At 41.5% G+C, this 19608-nt stretch overlaps 1 protein-coding gene across 2 annotated transcripts in view; it reads left to right on the top strand.

Moving 5' to 3' along the window:
• Positions 1 to 12984: 12984 nt before the first annotated feature.
• The window catches only part of pbx4 (pre-B-cell leukemia transcription factor 4), a 396756-nt gene continuing 390132 nt past the window's right edge, over positions 12985 to 19608 (top strand). Inside the window, exons 1-2 of one of the 2 annotated variants that reach the window (XM_052042105.1) lie at positions 12985 to 13533; positions 18590 to 18663. In XM_052042105.1, the coding sequence (XP_051898065.1) occupies positions 13355 to 13533; positions 18590 to 18663 (253 nt within the window). In that variant the 5' untranslated portion in view covers positions 12985 to 13354. The remainder of the gene's footprint in view (positions 13534 to 18589; positions 18664 to 19608) is intronic. The other variant, XM_052042104.1, reaches the window with a different exon arrangement.

Below are 19608 nucleotides of genomic sequence, written 5' to 3'. Positions count from 1 at the left end.
GACTGCAAGGGAATGCTGCCAATTGGCACTTCCAAGTGCAGGAGCACATGCTGAGGGACACATTAAAGCTCAGTGCAGCCAACACAAAGGCTCTGTGGGGAAGGACCACAGTCCAGGGTCCTGCCACCACTGGACACTGAGAGGCTGGACCTTCCGTAACAGTTGCTGAAATGTTACATGGATGCATTGTTTAAGGAGGAAACATAAGTGGTGTTGACACATTGTATGTATTGAATTGGTACAATGAACATAGAGAAATACATGTCTTGATTGTATTTAAAACCATAGAACCATAGAACAATACAGCACAATACAGGCCCTTCGGCCCACCATTTGTGCCGCCCTTCAAGCCACACCTAAGACTACCTAACCCCTTCCTCCCACATATCCCTCTAACTTAAATTCCTCCATATGCTTATCTAACAATCTCTTGAACTTGTCCAACGTATCAGCCTTCAACACCACCCCAGGCAGCGCATTCCATGCACCAACCACTCTCTGGGTGAAAAACCCCCATCTGACATCTCCCTTGAACTTCCCACCCATTACCTTAAAGCCATGTCCTCTTGTTTTGAGCATTGGTGTCCTGGGAATGGGGTGCTGGCTGTCCACTCTATCTATTCCTCTTAATATCTTGTATACCTCTATCATGTCTCCCCTCATCCTCCTTCTCTCCAATGAGAACAGCCCTAGCTCCTTTAGTCTCTCCTCATAATCCACACATTCTAATCCAGGCAGCATCCTGGTAAATCTCCTCTGCACCCTTTCCAACGCCTCCACATCCTTCCTCTAGTGAGGTGACCAGAACTGGACACAGTACTCTAAGTGTGGCCTAACCAGAGTTTTGTAAAGCTGCATCATCACTTTGCGGATCTTAAACTCTATCCCCCGACTTATGAAAGCTAAGATCCCATAAGCTTTCTTAACTACCCTATCTACCTATGAGGCAACTTTCAGTGATCTGTGGATATGAACCCCCAGGTCCCTCTGCTCCTCCACACTGCTCAGAATCCTGCCAAACACCTTGGAGTTTGTCCTTCCAAAGTGTTCTACCTCACACTTCTCTGGATTGAACTCCATCTGCCAATGTCAGCCCAGCTCTGCATCCTATCAATATCCCTCTGCAAGCTTCGACAGCCCTCCACACTATCCACAACACCACCGATCTTTGTGTCATCTGCAAACTTGCTAACCCAACCTTCCACCCCCTCATCTAAGTCGTTAATAAATATCACAAAAAGTAGAGGTCCCAGAACCGATCCCTGTGGGACACCACTAGTCACAGCCCTCCAGTCTGCATGCACTCCCTCCACCACAACCCTCTGCTTTCTACAAGCAAGCCAATTCTGAATCCACATGGTCAAGCCTCCCTGGATCCCTTGGCCTCTGACTTTCTAAAGAAGCCTACCATGTGGAACCTTGTCAAACGCCTTACTAAAATCCATGTTGACCACATCTACTGTACTACCCTCATCAATCTTCCTGGTCACTTCTTCAAAGAACCCTATCAGGCTTGTGAGGCAAGATCTTCCCTTCACAAAGCCATGCTGGCTGTCCCTAATCAGTCCATGATTCTCTAAATGCTCATAGATCCTATCTCTTAGAATCCTTTCCAACAGCTTGCCCACCACAGACGTAAGGCTCACTGGTCTGTAATTTCCTGAACGATCCCTACTACCTTTTTTGAATAAAGGGACAACATTCGCCACCCTCCAATCCTCCGGTACCATCCGTGTGGATAACGAGGACTCAAAGATCCTAACCAACAGTTCAGCAATCTCCTCCCTCACCTCACGAAGCAGCCTGGGGAATATTCCATCAGGCCGTGGGGACATATCTGTCCTAATATTTTCTAACAGCTCCAACACATCCTCTCTCTTAATATCTACATACTCTAGAACATTACCCTCACCAACACTGTCCTCAGCATCATCAAGACCCCTCTCCTTGGTGAATGCTGAAGAGAAGTATTCATTGAGAACCTCACCCACTTCCACAGCTCAGGCACATCCTCCCACCTTTGTCTTTAATCAGACCTACCTTTACCCTAGCCATCCTTCTGTTCTTTACGTACGAGACAAAAGCCTTGGGATTCTCCTTAACCCTACTCGCCAAAACCTTTTCATGTCTCCTTCTCGCTTTCCTCAGCCCTTTCTTAAGTTCCTTCCTTGCTACACTATATTCCTCATGAGCCCAGTCCGATCCTTGCCGCTTACACCTTATGTATGCTGCCTTCTTCTTCCTAACTAGTCGTTCCACCTCTCTCGTCACCCATGGTTCCTTCACCCTGCCATTCCTTCTCTGCCTCACCGGGACAAATTTATCCCTAACATCCTGCAAAAGATCCCAGAACATCGACCACATCTCCATAGTACATTTCCCTTCAAAAATGTCATCCCAATTTACACTTCCAAGTTCTTGCCTTATAGCCTCATAATTCGCCTTTCCCCAATTAAATATCTTCCCATCCTCTTTGCTCCTATCCCTGTCCATGACAATGCTAAAGGTAATGGAGCAGTGGTCACTGTCCCCCAAATGCTCACCCACCGATAGATCTGTCACCTGTCCTGGTTCATTACCTAAAACTAGATCTAATATGGCATTCCCTTTAGTCGGCCTGTGTCAGGAATCCGTCCTGGACAGACTTAACAAACTGCGCCCCGTCTTGAAATTATGAATAAAGTAAATTTTTGCAAAAAAAGTTGTCCATGCTTCACTGTCAAAACTTGTTCATGTGGCCACTCATCAATAGTGAATCTTGACAGTGAAGGATGGCAGGTAGCTAACGTGAGGGCAATAGTGCTGGGCTGTAGTCCTCCCCAACCTCTCTCTAGCATTTCCAACTTCCATTATATGAAATGTAGCTCAGTGCCTCAGGACCACTCCAGCAAGGTAGGAAACTAACCATCATGGGGACATGTTAGGAAAGCACGAGGAGGTGGTGTCTAAGAAAGGGGTAGAGATGCACAGAGGTTTATGGAAAATCCAGAGATCAGGCCCTTGGCAACTGAAACTATCAAAGGCAGGGAATATGAGGTGACCAACACAGAGTGGTGGGTGCATGGAACGCACTGCCTGCAGAGGTTGTGGGGGCAGATACATTAGGGACATTTAAGAGACTCTTAGACAGACACATGAATGATAGAGAAATGGAGGGCTATGTGGGAGGGAAGGGTTAGGTAGATCTTAGAGCAGGATAAAATGTGGGCACAACATCATGGGCTGAAGGGCCTGTATTGTGCTGTAATGTTCTATGTTCTATGAAAGTGTGCTGATATTTCAAATGATTGTAGAATTTGAGGGTAAAGCCAGGGAGAGATTGAAAGCAAGGATAATGATTTTAAAAGTGGGGCATTGATTAACTAAAGCCATTCGGGGTGATGAGTGAACAGCACTTAGGGCAAGTTAGGTGCAGTCAGCAGAGATTTGGATGACGCGTTTAAAGAGGGCACAACAAGGGAGGTTGGTTAGGGAATGTGTGGGAATGCGCAAGTCCAAATGATAACAAAGATGTAGATGTAAGCTTACGGTCTTACTGCATTACCATGGGGCCTGATTTCATGAGAGGCCAGTGTCAGTTCAAGCTAGCTAGCACTGATTGAAGCCACTATAATCCTCTTAATGGGGAGCTGCTTTGTGGCTCAAACAGGGAGCTGTAGAATTCCACAAGAACAGCATCGGGATGACCTTTAGATATTAAAAGAGAACCTGTGCTGTGTCCTCTGGTGGAATTCAGTGCTGGAAGAAACACAGACGACAGTGAGTACACAGAGTGTCGAATGTAGTCTTACTGGACGAGGTGGAGAGAACAGAAACTTCCCCACCCTCACAACCCAGAAAGTTGGGGAGGCACACTCTAAAGCAGCAACGAGAAAACAGCTGCTTCACATAGTATGTCAGGCTGCAAGAAAATGGATGCAGGGTTGCACAAAATGTAATGACCTAATGTTCATAGTTCCCACCACACCAGTCACCTCACAACAACAGTTCTACCCTCTGACAACAATTCAACAAAGTACATTGAGCAAAGCTTTATAGGCAAAAAAATAGAAATATTGCAACTGCTGCCTGGACTTATTAGTGACCATTATATTGGTGTGGCAACAGAAAGCTGCATAACCAGGGTGCAGCCTTTGGGACTGGAGGATATCTCAGTGTTCAGATAAACACCTCAAACAACAATGATATACTGCGCCACAGTTTTATCAAATCTCATTGCCAATGTTTTCACCATGAATATCACTGCCCTGCAGTAAACAGTATCTACAGGTTCCTGAATACAGCACTGGTCCTCAGATTGTGAGATGTTGCAGATAGCCTTTGCGCAGTTTGTGAAGATCCAGTGGTCACAGAAATTGATGGCTACTGTTATCTTTACAGCCACTGGTGATACCGTTCTGCATTTGCAGCCGCAGAAGCATCAGGACTTTTGTTCATCACTTGTCCATGATAAGGAACATGTAGAAGAACAACTCAATGAACACCCTCCTTGAATAGGACTTCCTACTGAGGGCCTTTGTATCCTCTCCTTCTCTCTTGTTTTGGCAGGCCATCCCCTGCTGGGATGGTCACCAGAGCAACCACAGAGCAATCACTTTCTCCTGCAAATCCAGTCAACTGCCACATCTTCCACTAATAATTCAGTCAGCAGACAACCTGGAAGTTAGTGCAGGTGGTAATTTCCCTGCTGCAAGTTGCTGGTTCTCCACATGAATCCTTGTGAGTTGAACACAAGCATTAAATGTGCTACAATCCTTCCGATTTGAAGGACAACACAAATCACACTACATATGTGCAAGTGAATTGAAGAGATTTTCTCCCAATGTCCTGGTGAATACTCACCTCTCCATCCATATCTCCAAAAAAATGGTTATTTGGCCATTTATCTCATTATTATTTGTAAGAACGTGTAAAAACTGACTGCTATGTTTGCATACATGGCAATGTTGACTGGTTAAAGTGGAATACTGACTATAATGTACCTTTGGATGTCTGATGATACAAAAGACATGATAACAGGTGAATTCTTTCTTTCTCTTTTCACAAGGAGATAAATAAAATGATGATTTATTTTCTGTCAAAGAGAATGAAATCCCAGGGCAGTTGATGCTATGATCTGAGGTTCATAACCAATTAATGAATGTATGGAGAACCTTGCATCATTAAAAATATTACTGTATTTTTCTTACCCCTACATTTGTTTTAGGAACACATTTTTACGGCTGTCAAGTACAAATGATTCAATTCCCAAACCAACACTGATCTTTATGGAAACTGAACAAAATGTCAGAATTTCGCTTAAAAGGTACATTCTTCAGAAATGTCAGCTTGCTACTAGTGCTTTCCTCAGCCATTAGCCAATCTTAATTCTAGTCTTGAGGGCACTCTGATTTTTTTTCAATGTTTTCCAGCAAAACATTTCATTTTGCGATTTTTTAAAACAAATATTTCTGATTGTAAATGTTGAACCCAACATGGTGAAATGTTACATTGGGTAGGGATATTTCAGGCATTCATTTGCAGTAGTAAGTAGCCACAAGTCCAGTAAGTTTAGCCACAACTTCAGTAGATCACATATAAGTCATGTTCAACAATATAAATGCCTATACCAGCCATTCTGAGGTCTGTGAGGTAATATTGCTCTGAAAAAAAGTTCTGAGGTAAAAGTAAGAATGTAGGACTTCAGTTACGTGACAAAATTAAAGATTAGATCACTGTCCGGTCCAAGCAGAAAGGCTCTCACAGCTGTCTTGGCAAATTTCTTCTAATGTTTAAGTAGTTAATTTCATTTTCCTAATTTTTCCAGGTCTGTCAAAGAGGACGGGTTGCACTTGAATCCCAGGGGGACCAACGTACTGGCGGGGAGGTTTGCTAAGGCTGCTGGGGAGAGTTTAAACTAGAATTGTTGGAGGGTGGGATCCCTACTGGAGAGACTGGGGAAGAGGTGTTTGGCTCTCAAGTAGAGGAGGCTAGGAGTAAGTACCATAGGCATGTGATAGGGAAGAGATGTGTTTAGACAGGCTTGAGATGTGTCTATTTTAACGCAAGGAGTGTTGTGGACAAGGCGGATGAGCTTAGGGCTTGGATTGATACTTGGAGCTATGATGTGGTCGCCATTATGGAGACTTGGATGGCTCCAGGGCTGGGATGGTTGATACAAGTGCCGGGTTTTAGATGTTTCAGGAAGGACAGGGAGGGAGGCAAGAGAGGTGGGGGAGTGGCACTGTTGATCAGAGATAGTGTCACGGCTGCAGAAAAGGTGGACTGGGTGTTTTTTATAGGCCGCCCAATAGTGACAGGGTTATTGAGGAGCAGATAGGGAAGCAGATCCTAGAAAGGTGTGAGAATAACAGAGTTGTTGTGATGGGGGATTTTAATTTCCCAAACATCGATTGGCATCTCCAGACAGTGAGGGGTTTGGATGGGTGGAGTTTGTTAGGAGTGTTCAGGAAGGGTTCTTGACACAGTATGTAGATAGACCTACAAGAGGAGAGGCTGTGCTTGATTTGATATTGGGAAATGAACCTGGTCAGGTGTCAGATCTCTCAGTGGGTGAACATTTTGGTGATAGTGATCATAATTCTATCTCCTTTACGTTAGCACTGGAGAGAGATAGGAACAGACAGACTAGAAAGGCGTTTACTTGGACTAAAGGGAATTATGAGGCTCTCAAGCAGGAAATTGGAAGATTAAATTGGGAACAGATGTTCTCTGGGAAAAGTACGGAATATATGTGGCAAATATTCAGGGGGTATTTGTGTGGAGCTCTGCATAGACATGTTCCGATGAGACAGGGGAGTCATGACAGGATACAGGAACCGAAGTATTCAATATTTTCACATGATATAGATCCCTTCATAATAACCTTTCAATTTAGAGGAATGGAGTTGATGACATTGCTCTGTTTCTATAGGGAAATTTTAGTGTAGTTTTTTTTCTGCTTTTTAAAAAAAAAATTCTTTCGCTTAGTTTGGTTTGATATATTGTTTATAATTTTTCTTATTGTTTTGGGTTTTTTTTCTTTCTTTTATATTTTATAATAAATCTTTTTCTTTTATATCATATTCATTCACTAACAGATCGTTGGATCTACAGATTTTTTTTATACTTTATTGTCCTTTATGATTATCCATGTCATGATTGTTCTCCTGATCTCTTTGTATTACATGTACAAACATTGATATATTAACCTGTGTTAATTTGAAAACTAATAAAAAGATTGAAAAAGAAAGAAAAGAAAGAAAGGAACCATGGTGTACGAAGGCTATAATAAATCTAGTCAAAAGGAAAAGAAAAGCATACAAAAGGTACAGAGAGCTCGGTAATGTTAGAGATCTGGAGAAGTACAAGGCTAAAAGGAAGGAATTTAAGAAAGAGATTAGGAGAGCCAGAAGGGGACATGAGAAGGCCTTGGCAGGCAGGATTAAGGAAAACCCCAAGGCGTTCTACAAGTATGTGAAGAGTAAGAGGATGAGATGCGAAAGGATAGGGCCTATCAAGTGCAGCAGTGGGAAAGTGTGTATGGATCGGGAAGAAATAGCGGAGGTACTTAATGAATACTTTACGTCAGTGTTCATTCGGGAAAAAGATCTGGGGGATTGTAGTGGGGACTTGCAGTGGCCTGAAAAGCTTGAGCATGTAGATATTAGAAAAGAGGTCGTGCTGAAACTTTTGGAAAGCATCAAGTTAGATAAGTCGCCGGGACTGGATGAGATGTACCCCAGGTTGCTGTGGGAGGCGAGGGAGGAGATTGCGGATCCTCTGACAATGACCTTTGTGTCATCGATGGAGACAGGAGAGGTTCCAGAAGATTAGAGGGTCGCGGATGTTGTTCCCTTATTCAAGAAGGGGAGTAGGGATAGCCCAGGAAATTATAGACCGGTGAGTCTTACCTCAGTGGTTGGTAAGATGATGGAGAAGATCCTGAGAGGCAGGATTTATGAACATTTGGAGAGGTATAATATGATTAGGAATAGTCAGCATGGCTTTGTTAAGGGCAGGTCCTGTCTTACGAGCCTGATTGAATTATTTGAGGATGTGACTAAACACATCGACGAAGGGAGAGCAGTGGATGTAGTGTATATGGATTTCAGCAAGGCGTTTGATAAGGTACCCCATGCGAGGCTTATGGAGAAGGTGAGGAGACATGGGATCCAAGGGGACATTGCATTGTGGATCCAGAACTGGCTGGCCCACAGAAGGTAAAGAGTGGTTGTTGAAGGGTCATATTCTGAGTGGAGGTCGGTGACCAATGGTCTGTACTGGGACCCTTATTCTTTGTGATTTTTATAAATGACCTGGATGAGGAAGTGGAGGGGTGGGTTAGTAAGTTTGTGGATGACACGAAGGTTGGGGGTGTTGTGGATAGGTTGGAGGGTTGGCAGAGGGTCATAGATAGGATGCAGAGTTGGGCTGAGAAGTGGCAGATGCAGTTCAACCCAGATAAGTATGAAATGGTTCATCTTGTTAGGTCAAATATGTTGGCGGAATATAGTATTAATGGTAGGACTCTTGGCAGTGTGGAGGATCAGAGGGATCTTGGGGTCCGAGTCCATAGGACGCCCAAAGCGGCTGTGCAGGTTCACTCTGTGGTTAAGAAGGCATATAGTGTATTGTCCTTCATCAATCGGGGAATTGAATTTAGGAGCCGAGAAGTATTGTTGCAGCTATATGGGTCCCTGGTCAGACCCCACTTGGCGTACTGTGCTCAGTTCTGGTCGCCTCACTACAGGAAAGATGTAGAAGCCATAGAGATGGTGCAGAGGAGATTTACAAGGATGCTGCCTGGAATGTGGAGCATGCCTTATGAAAGCGGGTTGAGGGAACTCGGCCTTTTCTCCTTGGAGAGACGAAGGATGAGGGGGGACCTGATTTAGGTGTATAAGATGATGAGAAGTATTGATTGGGTAGATAGTCAGTGGCTTTTCCCCAGGGCTGAATTGGTGGCCACAAGAGGACATAGGTTTAAGGTGCTGGGGAGTAGATATAGAGGAGATGTCAGGGGCAAGTTTTTTACTCAGAGAGTGGTGAGTGCGTGGAATGGGCTGCCGGCAACGGTGGTGGAAGCGGATACGATAGGGCCTTTCAAGAGTCTGTTGGATAGGTACATGGAGCTGAGTAAAATAAAGAGCTATGGGTAAGCCTAGTAATTTCTAGGGTAAGGATATATTCGGTACAGCTTTGTGGGCCGAAGGGCCTGAATTGTGCTGTAGTTTTTCTATGTTCTATGTTCTATGTCATATATGCACTGATGACAATATGTTTGTTCCATATTTGTGTTTCTGAGATAATTTTCCTTTTTTGTAACTGTTTTCCCTCCATCATAGTTGACAGGCTCTCAACCACGTCTACTCCATTTCCCTTTTTTCTGTTCTCACCCCCTCTCTTTCTGCAGTTGCAGGGATGTAGACCCCTTGTCCTTACCTTCCACCCCACCAGCCTCCACATTCAGTGGATCAATCTGTGTAATCTCTGCCACCTTCAGAGAGATGCCATTTCCGGTCACATCTTCCAATCTTTCACATTTCAGTATTCTGAATCTATCTGACCAGCTGAGGGTTTCCAGCATTTGCTGCTTTTATATCTGAAGGGACTGTTTGCTCCGTGACTCCCTGGTTCACTCTTCCATTTCCATCAGACCATAAGATATAGGAGCATATTTAGGCCATTTGACCGATCAAGTCTGCTCTGCCATTCAATCATGGCTGATTTTCTTTTCTCAATCCCATTCTCCCACCTTCTCCCTGTAACCCTTAACCCCCTTACCAATCAAGAACCTATCAATCTCTGCCTTAAATAAACCCAATGACTTGGCCTCCACAGCCCTCTGTGGTAACAAATTCCACAGATTCACCACTCTCTGGCTGCAGAAATTCCTCCGCATCTCAGTTCTAAAGGGACGTCTCTTTATTCTGTTGCTGTGCCCTCAGATCCCAGACTCTCCTGCTGATGGAAATATCCTCTTCACTTCCTAGCCAGGCCTTTCAGTATCCTTCTGAACTCCAGTGAGTACAGGCCCAGAGACATCAAACACCGCTCATACATTAAGTCTTTCATTACTGGCATCATTCTTGTGAACCTCCTCTGGACCCTCTCCAGGGCCAGCACACCTTTCCTTAGATATGGGGCCAAAATTGATCACAATATTCCAAATGTGGTCTGACCAACACCATATAAAGCCTCAGCAGTACATCCTTGCTTTTATATTCTAGTCGTCTTGAAATGAATGCTAACATTGCTTTGCCTTCCTTATTACCAACTCAACCTGCAAATTAACTTTAAGGGAATCCTGAACTAAGACTCCCAAGTCCCTTTACAACTCCAATTTCTGAATTCTCTTCCCATTTAGAAAATAGTCTACACCTTTATTCTTCCTACCAAAGTGCATAATCCCGCACTTCCCTACACTGTATTCCATCTGCCACTTCTTTGCCCACTCTCCTAACTTTTCCAAGTCCTTTTGCAGACTCCCTGCCTCTGCAACATGACCTGTCCCTCCACCTATCTTTGTATCGTCTGCAAACCTGGCCACAATGCATCAGTTCCTTCATCCAGATCATTTCCACTCATGATCACCCTCCTTCTCATGGCACCTTCCCACGAAATCATAGGGGATCCCATATTTGCCCTCTTACCTCTTCCCTTCCCAATATCCAAGGATCCAAACATTCCTTCCAGGTGAAGCAGCAATTCACTCGTACCTTTTCCAATTTAGTGTACTGCATTTGGCGCTTATGAGTTGGTTTCATCTACATTGGAAAATCATACACAGACTGGGTGACTGCTTTGCAGGATACCTCTGCTCAGTCTGCAGAGGTGACCCTGAGCTTCCATTTGGTTGTCAATTTCCATTCCACTCCCAATATGACCTGTCTTTGGTCTCTTACACCATTTCATTGAAGCCTGACTTAAGCTTCATGAATAAAATTTCACCTTCTGACTCAACAATGAATTCAAAAATTTCAGATAACCAGACTTTCCAGTTTATATCACAGCTGGCCAGTTCTGCTGTAACATCTGTAATGTTAACTCAGGTTTCTCTATCCACAGGTGCTGCCTAACCTGCTAATATTTCCATATGTCATCTGGAATCCGTTGTTTCCACCCTATCATAGACATTCCCTTTGATCACTTTGCACTAACATGGACTAAAATTGTCTATAATTTATGGTTTTGATTTTGATGTGGAAAAGAAATCTGTTTCCCCTGGTGGAAGGTTTGTTAGAGGTCACAAACTTGAGGCAATTTGCATAAGAAGCAAGGACAAGATGAGCTGATATTTGCGTTATGCACTCTGCGATATTTGGAATGCACAAACTAAAAGGGATTGGGGGAGGGGGAAATGGGAGGACTGTAGATCCAATAGTAACTTTCAAAAAGGATGTATATACAAGAAATGTGTAGGGTTGTGGAGAAAGAACACATTGTGGGACTGACTGGTAGCTCTTTAAAAGAGTGGCAGAAGCATGATCGATGGATTGCTTCTTTTCTGTGCCATAGGAATCAATGATTCAGTGAAAGACAATTCCAAAATAAACTTTCGTCCACCATCTTCTAATTTCTCATTGTCTCACATATGTCAAAGGATTTGTCTTTGTTGCGTTCTCCAATCCCAAAACTGGAATACTTCATCTGGCACTGATCTTGATAATTTTCAGACCTCCTTTGACCTCAGAATACCAGAACTGAACCTGTGACAATATATAACCTACTATTTTTGGATTTAGTGACAATATCTAGTTCCCATTGCCAAAATTAACATGCACAAAGGGTTAATTTTATTACTTTTTCCTGCTCTTTCGGTTACAGAGATTATGATAGATGCTAAAAAAATGCAAGTCTTTTTCTCTATAGTCTGCTGATATACTTTAAATCAGTTCTTCATCAATGTGTTTTTATTTCCAGTGACTCCTTTTCCACAAACCACTCAGTAATTTCATCAACATTATGATTCTTAAAATAGTCCACATAGTTAAGCTAGTAGCCAAATCCAAATTACATTAAAAGTAATAATTCAAAGTTTTCATTTCAAATCAGAGAAAAACCTTCCCCCTTAAGATTCCAGTGCCAAATGGAGAAGCCAAGCCCTCTCCACCTCTTCTGCCTGTTTATTTTTACTTGCCAGGAAAGATCCATTAGTGCTGCATAAATGGAATATTCATTGGTGACGGGTGATTTATTGTGAATAACCAAATGTATGGCGATTGACACATCACTGGTGGTGCAGACTAGTTTATGCAGCAAGAATAACTGATTAGTTTAGTCCCTGTAAACCAATAGTCTCTGACATGTGTCCACTATTTGAGTGTATGTAGATCTCGTGGCTTACTGGCTAACACAACCACTATCGCAATGAGACTGTTGTAAACTCCAAACTCTGCAGGCCTGTTATCTGTTTGACCAATTATTCTGCCTTATATAAAATTTCTCATTTTATATATACTTTAATTGTTAAACTGTTAACATATATTATCGACTTGCACTGCAAAGTGAAATAAAACTGCAAACAAAATATGTGATGGAAATTCATAATTTAAAATAAACAAAAACGCTTCGGAACATTTGCTCCTGCTGTGTTTGTGACTTCTGTGTGCACACGCCACTCAAGTTTATTTTTTGTAAACCATCACTCAAATGTCGTGCATCCTGTCTTCAATCTGCCAGTCACTGGGTTCGGAATGTATCAGTCACCAGCAGCACCAAGGCAAAACCCTCACTTGCAACAGCAAGAGCCGTTGCCTAGCAGCAAGAGCTGCCAATCATCCAGTCTCCTTCCACCGCCAATCACTCTTTTCTTCAGCAGCAACCCTCGGAGCCTGTCTCCTAGCAGCGGCATCTGTCAATCATTCGCGCCATGGGCGGGTTCCTCAACTGACAATAGCCCGGCCGTCCATCAAGCCAGTACCTACCAATCCGGGATGAGCTCGCAGCCGACACTGGCAGCCACGCCGCTTCCACCAATAACACGGGAGACGTGGAGCTCGGGGGCGGGACGGCAGGGTCTCGCTTGAGCGCATTTTTTTTCCTCCGGCTCCCGCCGTCAAAACAATCGCGGGCGCTGGAGCTGCGGCGGCGGCGGTTACAATTCAAACTGCTCCAACGTTCGGCCGGCTTGCGCCTGCGAGCCGCTGGGGCCAGTCAGTCGGACCGGCCGCCCGTTCCTTTCGGTCTGCGGCGGGATCTGTGGATTTAAGGCTACGTGCAGAAGAAGGAAGCGAACCAGTGACACTTGGCGCGGGTGCTGGGGTCTGTGTGCGCTCGGGGGAGGCGATTTGTTTGGGATTAGCCCTCCCCTCCAGCCGCGGCCGGCCGGCCTCTGGCTCTCTTTGTGTGTGTGTGTGGGGGCCGGTGTGTGATGGAGGACCAGTCCCGGCTGCTGCAGCCTCACCCCGGGGTGGCTCTGGCGGTGCACTCGCTGCCCCCTCACTCTCAGGCGGACGGCGGCGACCCCGAGGGACGGAAGCAGGACATCGGCGACATCCTGCAGCAGATCATGACCATCACTGACCAGAGCCTGGACGAGGCGCAGGCCAGGTCAGTACAGCGGGTCTAGCCGACCTCGGCAGCAAGGTCCCCTCCCCTCAGTAACCTGACAGCATCCTCACTGAGAGAAAAAGTTTATCTCCAGTTTTAAATCAAACGCCATTTTAGAGTTTCACACTGAATAAAAAGTAAACTGTCTCAACTTTCTCCCATCTCAATAATTCACTGACTCCTTATTCCAAAGAAACCCACACTCCTCTCCCCGTGTTCTCTGCAAGTGCCAAGAGAATAAAATCTATACAAAGTATTCACAATTCGTCTTTTTTTTTCTTGTAAGATGCCCTTTTTAAATAGGGAAGATCTCCATGAACATCACCGGTCGATTTTTACTTTCTAATTCACACAGATAGGTCACACTTTGCTGTTTTAAATATACTTCCGAATGATTTTAGACGTAGCCCCTAGTGTTGAGCAGCTTTTGTATGGAATGGTGTTCAGCATATTGTGTGGGTATAGTATATGGGGGCGGGAACTGTTTCTTGTTTTGGCTTGTGGTTTGTCTAAATCATCACAGAATTTAATAAGGGACGTGTTTTGCAGTACAATAGTGGAAAGGGGACGTTCGATGTCCTGGTAATTTTAGACTTAATGAATTAAGTGGCTGCCTAAATTAGTCTTATTGAAGTTAGCAAATGTTTGCACTGCTGGAGGCGTGGTGTTATGTCTCAGGTACATTTGGGCCCTAAACTGAAAAAGGTTTAGCCAAATGCTAATTACATTTCTGTTTGACTAATGTGCCTTTTGACCCTTTTTAATCAAATTTGCTAATGGGCTTGTGAGAACGAGGATGACAGCGGGCGAAGCATCTCCGACAGTTGCAAATGTTATGAAAATATTTGGAACTGCAAGTAAATGGAGTGTAACACAAAACGCTAGTTTGTGGAAGCTTACCGAGTGGTTGACAAACACGCCGTAGTAAAAGTTTCTTCAAAACACAGACTTGGGGACTGCAGTCTGTCTGCAGTTGAATAAGCAAAGGTTGCCGGCTAAAATAAACTGATTACTTTGTTTAGATTGGAAGATTTTTGAGTTGAATTGAGTAGACCTCTGGCAAAAAGAAGGTGTGAATTTAGCGCTATTAGAATTTTGTATATTTTTGTAGTGTGTTCATATGCGCTACACAAGTATAAGATCGGATGCAGTGAAAACATTTTTTTATGGGAATCTATGGATTGTATTGAAGCCATCATGTGTTTTCAAACCACAGGTTACTGTAAATAGATAGTGACAATCTAATTTACTTCAAGGAATCGATGTTGGTTATACGCATTTAAATACTTGTTGAATAATTTTGTATGGTGTTTGACCTTTTATTTTTCCATGAGGGTTAAATGCCGCTCCATTCTGAATTTATACAATGTTAGGTGACAGCTAATGTAGACTTAAAAATCATCTGACTTAAAGAGCTGTATTCAAATAATTAAACTGCACTTTAATGCATGTGCCTTTTTGAATAGAATCAAAGGTGAAAGTAGCATAATGGAAGGGACTTTTATTGTTAAAATGCTTACATATTTTCCCTCATATTCTTTCAGCACAGCATGTTTTATTGGTGCAACTAAAGGCAAGGTAATTAGAATTGTAAAGAATTTTCTCAAACTTTTATGCTGAAGTGTGGAGATGTGCTTCAAAATTGTACATTACCCAAAATGTCAAGACCTGTTGCTGTTACCAGTCACTTTAAATAAATTTTAAAAACTCACTTAAAGGTTACGGAGATAAAGTTTCCAGTAAGTGGGTTTATTGGTATTAATATATAATTCACAGTACTAGTCAATTGTACTATTTATTTCTGTTTATATTTCAGTGTATTTATTCTATGGTAATTGTACAATGATTTAGATGAGAACAAAGATACCAAAAGAATCCATAAATTCTCTTTGCACTTTATTCCTTTTGACTATATGCTTTTACAGAGCAATTAATTGATTACAAATTTTAATCAATGGATAATTAAACTTGTCATCAGGCCAACCAGTATTGGCATTGTGACCAGGAGATTAGGGAGCAAAATCAAGTGGGGCCAGGACTCTTTAAAGTTCGGCTTTGAGGCATTGCAATGTATTTACACCAATTGTTCTGATTGTGTTCCATAAAAATCTGCCATTAGTGAAATATAAAGTGGCTTTTAAAAAAAAGTTTAATTTGTATGATATTATATAATAGTACATAATGCATTGAGCTCAATATTTAGTAAGACATTAAATGTAAGATTTACAAATGTTTGGCTTGTTTTGAGTTAACTATTGCAATTAGTCTGCGGTTTTTTGTTGAAATGTTGGGCTAAAATGTATAGGAGATCAGATTTTGAACAATGTCGACTATTACAATCAATGTACTTCTGCTACTGGAATGGAATGGCTGAATTTGAACATCCCATTTTACTAGCAATCCTAATAGATTGGTGTACCTTAAATTGTTTTAGACTTTAACATCGTGTTCCCCGTCACCTTCTTTGAATGATCTGTTGTTTCAGATTCTTGTACAGTGGTTTTTTTTATGATGAAAAATGTTTTAAGCATTTCAGTTGGAGACCTTAATAAATACTTTAGTAGTATAATTCGACCAGGCCTATCCACATTATTGGCTATGTTTTTGCAGAAGTATAATGATTTGTTATATAATTAGCTGTGCTATCTTTATTGCTAAAAGCAAGTTTAGTGTATGACTTTATGAGCTTGCATGTTTAGTCTTTGTTTCTTTGGGTAAACATGATTTTATCTTCATTTGATGACGTGGTGAAAACTATCTTGTATTGTGCACATTGAGATGGTGTTTTGTAATCTTTTCACCACCAGCTTTTCTGTTTTGGTATTCATCTTAGGCATTTTGATCTTGTTCTTAATATTTTTCCTGAAAGGTGGAAAATTGTGGCTTAAAGATTTTACCGCAATGTAGATAAATATTTAAAATTGTTGTAACTAACTGCACATTCTGTTTTTAAAGAAAATGACTGACAAATCATATTTGCTGAAGAAATTAACTAATTTGAAGAATAGGAGAACGTTTGATATTTGTTTTGACTTAAGCATGTAATTCCACAACAACTCAAATCCTGTTTCATAAAAAAACATGAAATTTAACATTGATTTATCTATTTGAAAATAATAAATAGAAGACCAGCTAGTTGTAGTAACTTTCAACACTGATATTGTTGAAGTTTTCTCCTGGCTAAGTAAGAGAATGTAAAAGGAAGAATAGTCAATTTGCCTTTTGAAGCATTTTAAGATGCAGATTGTCTTGTTACAAAGAAGAAAACAAGGGATTGGAGACTAGATTCGGCAACATTTTTATGCCATACAACTATGGTTTCCTTTAAACCAAACCAAGTTAAAGTGAACAGTTTGTATGTGACTTGGGCCTAAGTCTGCATCCTGGTTATATCATTGGCAGTATGGTGTTGGTGTGGCTTTGCTTAAGACAGTTAGCTGCAAGATTTGTGAAGCGTCAGTGGAAAAATTCTGTACAAGTTTTCTATTTTTCTCTCCCTACAAGTGTTTGTTGCATCTACAATGGACAATGGTGCTTGATTGGAGATTGCATCTTGGGTTATTATTTTTCATTAATTTTCCACCAAGAAGCATAAATAGGAACACTGCATCTAACAACCTTATAGTATATAAAGGGAAACGTAGATTTTTTTGGGCATCTTTTCAAAACCTCCAGTAATTGCTTTTTTCCCTCTGTGTTTCTGTATCTTGTTATGTAGTTGTGGAATAGACTTGCCAGGTTCAGGAAGAATGCTTACTTGTGATTGCATTTGGGTATTTAATTACATTTAATGGACAAAATGGGTTAGGAATTATTTGTACAACTCTTATGCAATTCTTCTCCGCTTTACTGCTTTGTACCCTAACTTGTAGTTAGAATTCTTTTAGAGCATATTAATATTTTGTGTAGTCTTTTGAGTTATGCCCCATTGTTCCACACTGTTGAAATACAGCCACTGTGAGAACAGGCATAGCATAGTGGAGTTTTTGTGATGTATATGGATATAGGAGTTGTATATATTAAATTTATATATAATTAATGTCGTGTTTGCTTAAAGTCTGATAAACTAAATAGTGTTATTACTAAAACTGAAATGTGTGTATGAATTTTGAAAATTTTGATATTAGCTTTATGCTTCAGCAAGCACATTTCGGAGTTGATTTTAGAGATCATCTTTTTAGAGGTTTTTCTTTTGTTTTTAGAGATCACCTAAAGAGCTAGTTGGTATAAGGTTTATAAATGTAGTAATCTTGGCATTAGCAATAAATATACTGACATCAAGATAAATGGCTCTGAATGAAATGTTAAGGTTTTAAGATGATATAATTCTGATTACTGGGTATTATACTTCCCAAAGCTGCTTTTTTTTAAACAAAAGGTGGGTTTTACTAGTTAGTTTAATTTGGTCTATGTATAATTAATATCAGTTGCTTATGGCCATATCCAGCAAGAAGGTAACCCGCTATAGATGTATGTAATAGCTTTAATCAATAGACAAGCTTTATTGCCATTTTAGTACTCAATTCAGTTTAAAATTTCATAAGCAAGATGTGATAAGGCGTTGAATTGTGTAGATCTTGCCTTTTTAAAGTCTATGAAATCTTTAAGTGAGGAAATCCAGTTCAGAACGCTATTAATGCTTTTGTATGTAACAAGTTGGTATCAATGGTATGTGCAATTGGTTGTCAGTCACCGAAGGACAGTAACCCTTTGAGCAGTTAAATACGTTTAATTACATGGTTACTACAGCTTTTCTTGACGTTCATGGATTTTTGGAATGCTGACTTAGTGAAATGTATTAGGAAGGTTAAAATTTAATGTTTGATAGAGATGCATAATCAGAGTTAGAATTGGGGAGCGGTCCCAAATTGTTGTTGATTTAATGCAAATTCTTTGGGGTCTAACCCCTATCTGAGGAAACTCGCTCGTTGTGTTAATGTTTCACATTGATCTTCCCAATACCGTGTTTTGAGGAATGTATTCTGTATGTTGAAATCTTCGTTTGCCATTCGCAGTGTGGAAGGCGATCCTAACGTATTTTTAATTATTTTTGCAGGAAACATGCGTTAAACTGTCACAGGATGAAACCAGCTCTCTTCAGCGTTTTGTGCGAGATCAAAGAAAAAACAGGTACTATTTGACAAATGCATTTAACATCCTTTGCAACCGAGAATGAGTGAGACGCATCTCGCCATGTTAGTGGGGTCAGAACTGGAGGAGTCGGGGAACTGGCGCCGTCTCATGTCGACCGCGTCCGGAGCGGTCCATGACCTTATCGCTACTTGAGCGGTATTTGCTGTTCGCGACTGTTTATTTTCTTCGATTTAGTCGATGCGATATGAATATTTTTGAGCATTGTGATCTCGTCTAAATCGCTGAAAATAGTGCTTTAAGCAAAAGTGCTAGCGAGACCTGCAGTTTGTTCCGACCAGTTGAAGCTGATTTGTGGTGAAATTCGTTGTACCCACTTTCTGTGATTTAATGTTTGAAAGTCACCGTATAGGGAGTTGAGGGCTTTTCGATTGCTAGGTATCACTGATATGATATTGTGTATATTCATTAAGTACGAAGGCTGTAGCAACGTAATGTGTGAAAGTAGGAAGCCAGAAAAGGATCGTTGGGCTGGAAATGGCAGATCTAGGAAGCTTTGTACGAGCACAATAGCAGCAAAAATCTCAGGACAAAAGCATCCCCGTTTCTTTTTATTACGCGACGATTAGCAATCATTTCACAAAGTTTGTGCTTTTGTCTGTTCTAAAGGTCGTTAATGAGTCCATGGAGAAGTGTTTTTAATTAGTTTGGGGACGGAGTCACAATAAAGGCAATTGCTGTTTTCAGGCACTGTTTAAATAGTTTAAAGATTAACGTCTTAAAAAATATGGTGGGGGAGTAATCTTTTCCTCGAATATGTATCGTCCCTTTCTGGGCTGGATAGTCAGGACATCGTGAAATGGGAACTGTGGTGTTAAAACGCATATGATATTTATAATAAATTATGTTTAGTTTTTTTAGTAACTAAAATTTGCAAACCCAATCCAAAACATTCTTGGGTTTAGGGATTACTTTTTTGCAGTA

Source organism: Pristis pectinata, chromosome 31, assembly GCF_009764475.1.
Source record: "Pristis pectinata isolate sPriPec2 chromosome 31, sPriPec2.1.pri, whole genome shotgun sequence".
In the NCBI taxonomy this organism is placed as follows: domain Eukaryota; kingdom Metazoa; phylum Chordata; class Chondrichthyes; order Rhinopristiformes; family Pristidae; genus Pristis; species Pristis pectinata.
The sequence above is the reverse complement of the archived record's forward strand: the minus strand, read 5'-3'. Positions and strand labels throughout refer to the sequence as shown.